General features: G+C 42.4%; 1 protein-coding gene across 1 annotated transcript in view; it reads left to right on the plus strand.

Moving 5' to 3' along the window:
• Positions 1-4,462: 4,462 nt before the first annotated feature.
• The window catches only part of LOC131680858 (nephrin-like), a 386,752-nt gene continuing 378,754 nt past the window's right edge, over positions 4,463-12,460 (plus strand). The window contains exons 1-2 of the mRNA XM_058961572.1: positions 4,463-4,474; positions 4,698-4,812. Of these exons, the coding sequence (XP_058817555.1) occupies positions 4,463-4,474; positions 4,698-4,812 (127 nt within the window). The remainder of the gene's footprint in view (positions 4,475-4,697; positions 4,813-12,460) is intronic.

Below are 12,460 nucleotides of genomic sequence, written 5' to 3' on the forward strand. Positions count from 1 at the left end.
ACCTTACATCGGTCACCAGTAAAGCTAACGACCAATACCTATTAAAGAGATAGGATTCATGGAAAGATATAATAATAGCTGCAGTTAGTTTGCCCCGTTGGCTTCTATTTATTTGAATTTTTCCGTACTGCAGATAGCTGTGAAAATAAATGTAGAAACACGAGTCATAGTTGCAAGACGGTTAAAGCATACTTATATTTGTTTCAAGAAAATCGCCCCAAACACTGAATTTACAAGCAGCGTTCAGAAAAAGAAATCCACCGGTGAATAATAATAATGCTTCATGAAATTAAAAAAAATACCATGCGTCTCCACGAAAAAACTAATTTTACAAATGTTCAAATATCAACCTTTGGCGAAAAACGGCGCAAGATGGTACTATGATCTTTGAAAACTTGATAAAATTCTACGTCAGTTGTACTAGATGTGATCCTTCAGCACGCTTTTACCGGTAAAGAGATGACACTCTCAACGTAAATAAGTCCGCGTTAAACAACTGAGTTATATTGAGTTTATTGGTAACTTTTTAAATCAGCCCCTTTGGTGTATTTTTGATTGACAAAATTGAGGAAATGACGAAACATATTTATTTATTTCCTTTAATAAATCGAAGCGGTAAAAATTTTCAACATTAGTCCGTAGACATAGTTTCATAATCCTGGCTGGCTGACGAAATCGGATCGAAAAGCTGACAAAACTGGGGGCTAATAAAAAACGGGTTTTCACTGTAGTTGCCACTACAAATTTTTGGTTATATTAATGTGTTAGGGGTGCGCAGACACCTAGTTTCACTTGTTTTCATTATGGACCCTCAGAATTTCAATATAAATTATAAATTATCTTAGTTTTTTAGATTTACATCGCAAAAGATTGTGTTAGTGGTTGGTATTAACCAGTAAAACAATATTTTTTTCGTGTTTTCTTTTAGATCTCTACGTGATACAGATGGTAGACTATATTAATATTTTAATTCCAGTTTAAATTTTGCTAGGTTTGATTTAGATGTTTCGAATTCATCTCTTCAGTAACTAGCACCAACTGGGTGTCTATTTAGACGATGTATCTAAACCAGTACCCAAATTAGTACTAGACACATATGATCGCCTGAAGCAACCGACTTGACAAAATGCTGCGAGAAAATAGGGGATTAAAAATCATTAAAAAGCTACGTTAACTTCAAAGTTTTATAAAATTGAGAAAAAATTGTTTGGCCGAAAATGTGGTTTGGGATCTTGGAAACGATACACTAAAAATGGAAGACGGTAAGAATGTCTAAATGCCTCAATTTTACTGCATTGATTGTATATTTTCGAGAGTGAATTGGTCGGTGTTAAATCAGACCGGACTAAGTGACAAACACAGAAAAAAATATTTTGTAATTTTAAGTTTGTTTTTATGCACATATTTGGAGCATGAATATAAATGTAAAATTAAGTTCCACCACAAATACACACGACTTGTCGTGCTTTCTTCAACGAATTTTATTATAGTTTTACACGTGGATTGAAAATTACAGTTTCTTTAAACGGAAAACCAATGCACTTCAAGGTATTTTTACTCGAATACTGCTGTAAAATGAATGACATATAATATTACACGAATGAAAGTGTAAAATTGTATGCTGTTTGATGCTCCAATTGATTTTAATGTAATTTTCAATCAAATGTTTGATTCAATCATTGTATGTTTACATTCGTATTGATTTACATGTCGTTTAAATTTCATTATTTTTTGGTGTGAAATATTGATTTTGAGAAAAACGGGTTTAAAGTTTGAATCGCAGCATTCTCTACGTTATAATTGAAAATTATTTTTTTGCCATATTGCTTGTTTATGGTTACATATTTCAAATCTGGCAAAAGTCGAATGTACCTGAAGAAATACTTTATTCAGTGTTATTATTATCTCATTTTTTTTATGTTTTGTGACTTAGTCCGGACTGATTTAAAACCGACCAATTCTCGACAAACATATGATTATGGCTTAAAAGCCAACTGTCAAAATTCTCTTTGAAAGAAAATTCCGGACAAACCGCTACTAGCTAAACACAGTTCATGGCAATTAATGAAAGAGAAAACTTTTCTCTTTTTTTACTACCAACATCTGTGATTGTCGAGTAACGGTTTGTTCGGAATTTCTTTTTAAAGAGAATTTTGACAGTTGGCTTTTAAGCCGTAATCATATGTTTGTCGAGAATTGATATAATGTCGTCAGACAAAAGTCTAACACGCATTTTAGTAAGCGAACGATGACCACCTTTCCTTATCTGTTTCTCTGTACCTTCAACAACATACAACCCGAAGGCATGGCCCACTGAACGGTTCTTTGGTAAGCTTAACATTTTAAACTTCAGCACTACATATATCTTCATCTAAGCCACAAAAGGATTCCCCCAACACTAGAACCAGAATTCCACAAAAACCATTCACCTCATACAGTCTAGATTACATCCTGTGTGCGGTACTGCGCTGTCGATGTCGTCGTCGTCGTCGAGAATCCGCTGCGCGGGAGACACAACTAACAAGAGGAAAAACCCTGTGAAAAATCCAATAAATCACTTATTCGGAGACAGTTCCGGAAAAATCAAATCTCATTTCCACCCTTTTGCACTGTGTGTGGTTGGATCCCAGTTTGACGACAAAAGCACCTACACTTGTACGTATGTATCATCGATTGTCAGGTTTGAAGAGGCGCGAGTTTTTTTTTCTCGACCGCCCACGAATGATAATCCAATATATGTGTGTGACGAAGGGGGGACATTCCATCGAAAGAAATTGGCTGCTCTCGTGCCTATGATCTTCGCATGAAAGTTGCAAGTGCTTGCCCCGGCAGTGGTGTGACTTTACTGTCTGGAGTAGTACGTAGACGTGCGTTAAGGACCGATTCTGCACCCAAGCATTCCACTCTGGAGAGCGACGGATGGGAAAGCGGATAGCACGGGCAGCGGGTAGAATAAACTCCGAGACCAAGAGCCAAAGAATCCGACATCGAACGACCGAAGAATCTGAGTGGCATTTTTCAATAAGTTTCCGAACACCATTCCTCTGCGCTGACGACGGCATATGTGGACGGGGTAAAGTTGTGGCCAGCAGCGCTAAAGTGTTCCGGGAAGTGTGCTGACAGGGCGTCTTCTCCGCTCGGAACATGCATCGGGTTTTTCCCTGCTCTGCCAGTCGGTGCACGCTGGAATGGAATGGTATGTTCGCTTCATTGGTAGTAAGCTCGTAACGAGGATTTTCAGGAACAAGTATCCACTCGGCGACTTGGTTCCCCCCCTGTGTATGTGTGTGATGGTGCTGGTGGTTGGTTTTTGTCTGCCCGTTCCGATATGTCAGCAGGTTTCCGATACGATTGCTAGTTAGATAGTGAACGGGGTCTTTCGTGTGCAATTGCTCCCTGCCGGCCGGTGCCCGGTCAGGAAGTGATTATGATGATTTTGGTATTTTGTGGCAATCTATGGTCTGGCCCCCCATTCCTGGCTGGGTACGGCTGGCCGCTTGAGTGAAATGTTAAACGATGGCTGAAGTGGAATTTTAAAACGAGTTCAAATTGAGGCGGTTTTGTGCTACATTTTTTATTCCGACATCGAAGCATGTTTGGAATAAAGTATAGATTGGAATATTTTTTACATTTCTTTCAAAAGAAATGAAAGGATTCGCTCAAACTTTGAAATTTTTTGTTTCAATTTGTATGGAATTTAATATGGGAAGGTAGTTTGTTTTATATTTACGGTAATATAGGTCGCTATTTCACTCAATATGATATAACGATTTTAAGATCTATGGTTCAAAACAATTGCATTCGATGTCGGTGGCAATGTTGGAAGAACAATGAATTTCTGCAATTATTTTGAAGCACCCAACCAACCAAGGTTCGAACTATTTTTTGTAAATTCGTAACTAGTTACCGTCCTAAACAAAGTTGTTATCCAAGGTTTGAACTATAGTCCAGACCAGAATTCGACAGTCTTCATTAGCTCTGCCGCTCACCGAAGTACGATGGGTAATGAACTAAAAGTTGGACACCAGACGATAATAAAAACCCGGGCCTTGGTTTCTAGTGAGGAAATTAAATAGATCAAATGTGTTGGGTGGCAGCTGTGGTTGTGTGTGATCTCGCTTTGCCGGCAGGGTATGATCACTGTCGTCAGTACGATAATCATATGTTCTTTCTGGGGCGTCATCATATCCCAGGGATAGCATTAGGGTTAGTGCGTTGAGCCAGAGTCTCAAAGGTTGCGGGTTAGAATCTCGCTTCTGGGGGATTTTTTTCGCATAACTGCTTTCGCTTCACTCACCATTTCGATCGGCTTTCTCCGGCTCATGGATACCAACAAAAAGTTGCTTAATGCAAAACGAGAAACCACACAACAGAACACACATTATTAACATTAAACATCCATGTAATAACCACTTGACAAGGATAATAAACTTCTTTTTAAAATCCTTGGAAAAGGACCGAAATGGACCTAAACGTAATGTTTGGAACTGAATAATTTATTATGCTATATTTTTTTGAGATGAGGCAAAGCCGAAACGCACCATTTTTTTATGTATAATATAGCACCTAATAACTGTGGGTAGGCGAATTTGCATTCCACACTATAAGCGTTTTTTACTTACAACTACACATAAAACGTACTGCCGTATTGAATTGCTATAAAAACTCAGTTGAATTATAAAACTCGCAAGCAGTAGACGATCTCGCGTTTTTTGTCTACAATCCGAAGCCTTCCAACATTAATTCTGAATAAAAGTTGTCGCGTAGGCTTTTCGTGTCGGTTCGAAGGAAAAATTCGTCGCGAGTTCACCGGTAAGAAATTACGTCGAAAAACACGTAGGCTTAAGAAAAAAATAGTGTTTTTGTAAATCAAAGCCTGTATAGCCTAGAGTTCTGAAAAGAAGCTTTGATTTTGCCAGTGGTGTTAATGGGTGGTTCACTATATCCGAAGATCGTTGGTGTTGTGACCAACGGGAAAAGTATGCGACGATCCGAAAGACGGCACCCGTCAGCAAGTGTCGTAGAGGGAGAAATTTGTTCCGGTTCGAGAATAAATCTAGAGAAAATTTTCAATAGGACGTAAATAACATTGAGAGCCTCTCTTTGTTTACTTTCTCTTTCGTTTATTACGACGTCAATACAACACTTTGCACTGATTTTCCAGCACATATCGAAAGCTGACGGTTTTTTACTAGAATATTATGCAAAGAGTAGAGTAGTAAATGTTGGAATGGCAGAGTAATGAACAGAAGAGAAAGACCCCAAAGAGAATCTCTCATTGTTACTTACGTCCTATTGAAAATTTTCTCTAGAAATCACTTAAACGCACTATTGCAATTTTTGGTAGTATTTTGGCGGGTATATTTGCGTGTGCTCCACTCGGTGGTTATCTCTAAACTAAACTGATAGTTGAGCGGCAGCCGAACCTTCTCACTTATCAGTGCGTGCTTGTAGGTACTAGTTCAAGTAATATTCGCATCCATCTGTGAGTGAGGGGGTTTGCTGTGCTGGTCGAACAATATTTTTATGGCACGGCGCGACTGGCCGTATGTTGCGTCGTTGTAGCAACATCGCCGCCACCTTGAAAATAACAATTCTCTACAAACTAACAAATGAAAATTATTTAAAGGAAAAATTACAAATAGTAAGATTTAACTTGATTCTTAATCTAAATCTAAGCGACCACTACAGTCTGCAGCATATTATCCTCCTTCTCTTCCATCGGCAGCAAGCAGATCTTGGTAATCGGCCGTACGATGACTCCCCGGTTAGTGCGCAGTGAAGCAACTCGCACCAGTTTGTCTTTGCCTGGGTGAACGGCAATTATTCGAGCCAATGGCCACTTCACCGGCATTTGAAGTTCGTCAGTCAGCACTACGAGTCGCCACGTTTGAATATCTGCATTGGGTTGACAAACCTTGGAGTCTCGTTGCAGCTCTTGAAGATATTCTGTCCGCCAATGATACCAGAACTGCTGATAGATTCGTTGCAGACGTTGATAATGGTCCAGGCGGTTCAGCGGCAATCGATGCAACTCTGGTTCAGGCAGGCAGTGCATTATGCTACCGATCAGGAAGTGCGCAGCGATGTCATTCGGGTCCTCACTCAGCGGTACGATAGGACGCGAGTTCATGCTCGCTTCGATCTGCGTTAGTTGGGTGGTCAGATCCTCGAAGGACAGCTTTGAATTGCCGAGCTGTCGGTACAGTTGACGTTTGGCCACCTTAACCGCCGCCTCCCACAACCCTCCGAAATGTGGGGCCTTAGGCGGGCTGAAGTGCCAAGTGATTCGTTCGCAGGCTCGGTCAGACGTAATTTGTAGCATCTGCGACTCATCTTGCAGCATTCGGTAGACTTTGTCCAGTTCGTTGGCGGCCCCTTCGAAGTTCTTTCCGTTGTCGGAGTACAAGTCACTCGGTAGTCCACGACGAGCGATGAAACGGCGAAGTACCGACAGGAATCCTTGCATCGACAGGTCACTCACCAACTCGATGTGCACCGCCTTGGTGCAGAAGCATACGAAGATGCTGATGTACGCCTTAGTTGCAGCAGCTCGCTTGTGTACCGGCTTCAAGTGGACTGGTCCAGCATAATCCACACCAGAAATGGCAAACGGTCGACTGGGTGCGAGTCGATGCAGAGGAAGTTGTCCAATCTGTTGAGTAGTTGGGACAGGCTGGGCTCTAGCGTAACGGAAACAGCTGCGAAGGATGCTGCGAACCAGTCGACGACCGTGGACTGGCCAGTATTTTTCTCGTATAGCCGCAAGTGTTAGGCGGTCGCCACCGTGAATAAGTGATAGGTGGTAGGATTTGGCAATTAAACGAGTGAGGGGATGGTTGCTGGGCAATAGGGCGGGATGTTTGAATAGGAATGGCTGGTCTGAAAGTTTAAGTCTCCCCCCTACACGTATGGTTCCCTCAGGGTCTAGAAACGGAGTCAGTAGACGGATTGCAGAACGCTTTCCGACGGCCTTGTTATGCTGCAAATTTTGGATCTCCTCGTCGAATGCATCTGCCTGAGCCAGCTTTGTTCTGCGTTGTTCAGGTGCTTCATATTAAGCGAGATACCTGGAATCGGACCAGTAAGGGGGAGCGGTTGCGTGCGCGCTTTACAGCGAGCATTGGCAATGAATCGAAGGATGTAGGCTGTAGATCAAAGCAAACGTTCGTAGGATGAAAATCTGGCAAAGATCGGATTGATGGTACTACATATTACTTGTGTCCTTGTGACGGCTGTAATCAGCTTTCTGCGTTCCTTCTCGTCTTCTGGATAATCGGTAAATTTGAAGACGGGCAATTTTGTTCTTGGATTTGACAGCCAATTGTGGCCTCCCTTCCACAATTTGCTGACCAGAAAGTCGTCGACGTGCATGCCGCGTGATATTGGGTCCGCTGGGTTTTCTGTCGATCTTTTCGTTGGTGCATGTTTGTTTTGGCGAATTTCGGAGTCGAAGCGAATGATATCAGGCTCAGGTTCCCAGCAAATTCCTAATGCTTTCACCGTCTCGTCCTTGTCAAACTGGATTGACGATTGGGTACCAATTTCATCGGATGACAGACCTGCCAGCACTGATAGTTGGTTAGATGTCCATTAGAGTGGGACATGGTTATATGAAAAAAATAAAAGTTGGCTCCGAGTAACTTTTTGGGTCCCATTTAGCTCCCAGAACAACTCTGTAAATTTTAAACTCGATCGGTGAAACTGTATTTTTGCGCCCACGGTTTAAAGTTTACATGGGATTTCGTATGGGAAATTTGTCTTTTGCAAATTAATTCTTCCAAGAGTCGCCCGTTATCTCCTAAAAATAAGTAGATATCTGATTTTTATAGGAAATTTCTCAAGGAAACAAAGTCTAGAAGACTGCAAAACGATCTAATGATTATGGAAAAAGTTATTAAGCAAAAACCAATTGATGCCCTGAAGATTGATGAAAATTTCACTTTTCATAGCATCACTGCTTCTGACGGTCTATTTGCATACAAATTTTTTAACTTTCTCTTATTATGTACAAAAAAGCCTCGATTTATCCCTTAAACTCTTGCGAAGTAGCCAAACAGTACAGATAAACGATTTAGACACATTAAGAGAGGATTAAAACAAAATTGTGTATAATTGGACAACCAACAGCAGTGGTGCTAGAAAAAATGAATATTTTATCAATCGTCAGAGCATCAATCGGTTTCTGCTTAATAACTTTTTTCTCAAGCGTCAGATCGTTTCGTGGTTTTCGAGACTTTGTTTCTTTATAAAATTTTCTATAAAAGCCACATAACGATTTATTTTTAGGATGTAATGGGTGACTCCTGGATGAATTATTTTGTAAAAGTTAATTTTCCCATGCAAAATCCCATGTAAACTTTAAACAGTGGGCGCAAAAATATAGTATCACCGATCGAGCTAAGAATTTGCACAGTTATTCTAGGACCCAAATGGTAACTAAAAAGTTGCTCGGAGCTGGAATCTAATTTTTGTCCCACCCTAATGTCCATTTTCGTAGTGGAAAACCGCCTTTCCCCAGGAGTTCGCTGAGTTCTGTCCTTAACGGGATTGCTTCTGTGATGGACTGGGTTCCTCCGATGAAGTCATCTTTGTAGAAACTCTTCCGAACAGAGGGTCCAGCCAGCGGATAGAATTCGCCTTCATCGCTAGCCAGCTGTTGTAACGTGCGTGTTGCGAGGAAGGATGATGGGCTCAGGCCATACGTAACAGTCAACAACTCATAGCATTGGATTGGATCGGCCGGGTCGGATCGCCACAGAATTCTCTCAGTTCAGGATTCCGTGCAAGTCGTTTTTCCAGGAGGAGGAACCGACGGAGCGCCATAGGTCTGAAATCTCCAATCAGCTCGTTGAAGTTGGGTTGGCGGGGTAAACGTACCATGTATCGTCCCTCTGTTGTTCTCGTTTTGGTAGATGAAAATGATTCTTCGCATCGCCTTTCTTCCAACGAATAGGCAGACCGGGCTTGCAGCTCTTCAACCTTCCAAAACTGTTCCACGCTCTCTTCAAGCGTGAATAGGGAAACAGCTACGATGCTACAGGGAGCATTCTGTTTAGCTGAAGGAACCATATCAGCTGAGCCGGAAATTAGCCAGCCGAAAACACTATCGACAAGCATCGGAACAGATTTAGGTAGTTGAATCCTGTTTGCCGTTGGAAAGAATGAGAAGAAATGCTCGATTCCTAGGATCATGTCAATTGGCGTACGTTTATGGAATTGGGGATCCTCCAGGAACAGATTTGATGGAAGCTTCCAGTAGTCCACTGGAATATCGTGGACGGGTAGATCGGGGATTACTTTTGGAAGTATTAAAAACTCGACATTCATCGAAAAATCCAGCTTTCGGGACCGGATATGGATGTAAACTGATTCTCTGGCGTTTTGCGATTGCTCACCGATTCCTTGAACGATCACATTCGCTTTGCTTCGCTTCAGTCGTAGCAGCTGGACCATCTTCTCGGTAATCAGATTTGGTTGAGATGCGCAGTCCAAAAGCGCACGTGCGAAATGCTTCTTACCATAGCGATCGATGACCACGATAACCGCTGTGAGCATAAACATGTTCTTCCCGGTGCCTTGCAGTGGCAGACTACAGTTAATTTCTGTCGGTTGGATGGAAGTGGCTGCAGATAGCATGGGAGAAGTTGACTCATCACCTGCCGAAGCTACACTCACGTTAGTCGACGCTGGTGTAAAGTTGCCAGTAGAGGATGAAGCCTGGTCGGAGCGAGGAGGACCTGCGCTGTCTCCGAAGCCTGCATGGAGGAGGGAATGATGACGTCGTTTACAGAATCTGCAGGTGTATTTGGATGAACAATGCCTTGAAAAATGATCACTTCTAAACCAATTCAAAGACAACCGATTTACATTGATCGGGGCAAGGCGATCTATTGCATTCATTTTCTCGAATTTTGTGCACTTTACCAATGGGTGGCGCTGTTCACAAGCATAGCACTTTCCTGGAGTATCAACTGCTGTACTGGGCGACGGTTTCATCTGGGAAGACTTGCGAGTTGCTGAAGCATGAGAGGAGGTGACGTACTGCGGTGGAGGTTGGACGTGATTCACCGAAATTGATTCCAGAACACGGATGCGTCGATGCAGGAACTCAATAAGGGCTTCATAACTTGGCTTCTCTATTGTCGATGCATGATCCTCCCACGCCTTGAGAGTATCATCAGGAATGCGAACGCACAGCAAATGTTCCAGTATTGTGCTCCAGTCGTCCACTGGCTCTCCAAGCTGCCGCAGGATTTTTGTATGCCGCTCGAACTCGTCGACAATCCCATGCAATGAAGCGGTAGTTTCCTTTTTTATCCATTGGATTTCCAGCATCGCCTGTAGATGCCGTTTCTTCACAAGATACTCGTTCGCATACCTTCCGACCAATGGCTGCCAAGCTAATGAATAATTAGTGGCACTGATCGCGAACGACTCAATTATTTGAGCGGCTTCACTCGTTACCGCTGACTTGAGGCAGTGGAATTTCTGGATCTCCGAAACATCCTGATTCAAATGGATCAACGTTAGGAACGTGTCGTGGAACGCCAACCACTCTTTGAAATCCCCGTTGAATTCAGGCAACGTGATCGTCGGAAGTTAGAGATCCTTAAGACTGGATGGAAATGTAGGGGGAGGGGGGTAGGATGAGGAGCACCGCCAGCAGGAATAGACGGAGGCAGTTTTGACAGCAGACCAGACTTTATTTTAAAAAACTGCCCTTCAAATGCAGAGCGGATTTGGATGTTTAGGGTTATACCTTTATTCGTTTCCCCGATGCCTTCAAGAACCGATTGGATGTCCTGAAGATCCTGCCGGATTGCGTCCAGGTTTTCGATCCGCAGCGCCACATCGAGCCTGTCCCGTTCCTCCTGGTACTCCGCCAGAAATATTCCTGCTCTTCTAAGCGAAGCAAGAAGAGCCGTACGTTGAAGCACTAGCTGACGCCTCTCCTGGTCGTCTGCCGTTTTGAACGACGCTTAGGTACGCCGGCGATGTAGAGATACCCGTATGCAGAGCGATGATTTTCTTTTTCGAAGCTAAATGTGCCTTGTAAATTTATAGCAGCCAACAGGAATCAAATTGTTTTCACCGGCGATCAGATGTAGCCGACGCAGCTCTGGCGATGTAGCTGACGGTTGATGCTCACCGGCAGTACGCAAAAGAAACGAGCAGCAAATGATGATTAATGTGAAAAACCGTTACCGTGTAATCACGCCTTGTCCCCTGGTTCAGTGGTGTGATGAACAGCAACTAATTTCGGCCTAGTTGCATGCAGGCCTAGCTCGTTGGACCGAGGTAGCTGATTTGGTAGTCCAATGCTGATGATCAACCGAAAATATGAACCAAATTCCGTCCGAACTGGTAACAGGAGCCGTACACCAACCGTCGCGGACCGTGGACAGTGGAAATGGATGTTGGAACATCAAGAAAAATTTGGTGTTTGTTTGGATATATTGTCTAACTGGCAGCAAGTTGGTGTCAGTTACGGACGTGTGGAACACAAAACAGTCAAATCCAACTTTTTTCTATTGTGCCCTAATACGCAAATTGGTTTATCCATTTGTTTTCCTTTGGGAAAAATGTTGAATATATGATTTGACTTATTTTTTTCGTGACTGTTAGGTGCTTTTCATCTCTAAGAAAAATATCTGAATTAAGTATATTGTTAGACATTTTGTCTCTATTTGTTGTTATGATATTCCTTAAACGTGTTATTAATAAGTCTCCGTGTGACCGGACGACTAAAGAACTCTAAATCATGAGTGAATTCCAGCACAATTTTAATCTAATTCTGGCATCTGGGGCTATTTTACGCCAAAATAAGAGAATAATACTTGGCCTTGTATATATGAAAAGCATTCGTTTATAGTAGTATCAAAACAGGGGGACGGGCATGACGTAGTCGGTAAATCGATGGCCTTGTACGCAGCTCACCTGGGGTCGATTCTCAACCCCGTGCATAGGGTTAGAGATTTTTCCAAAAGAGATTTATCTAACCCGAAAAGTGGCGAATAGCCCTAAGGTTAAAACCTCTACAATCAAAATGTTAAAAAGTTTCAAGACAGAGCCCATCCAATATAATATCAAAAACAAAAATTAGCATGATGATTTCAATAGTATAATTGGATAAAAAATCCGTTTCGAACCATACTGGAATGACTCTACAGGAGAACTGACCGCTCTCATTAGCGTATCAAGTACTTTTTCCAGCTGCATTAAATTCTTCAATAACGTGCTAGCAGCAAACTTCGGCCAACATAGTTTTGTATTCAGGCTTATAAACAATTTTCCCATAGAGTGTAACGGTGCTGAAAGTTTCACTTGAACAGTCGAGCCCGGTACTATCCCGCAATAGCGCAACAACGTGACGAGAACTAAAACTTAAAGTTTTGCCAGTCGTTAGAGAACCCCCTTCCTCCCACGCTCCGCGGCGTCAAAACTTTTTCCAGCTCTG

Source organism: Topomyia yanbarensis, chromosome 2, assembly GCF_030247195.1.
Source record: "Topomyia yanbarensis strain Yona2022 chromosome 2, ASM3024719v1, whole genome shotgun sequence".
In the NCBI taxonomy this organism is placed as follows: Eukaryota; Metazoa; Arthropoda; class Insecta; order Diptera; family Culicidae; genus Topomyia; species Topomyia yanbarensis.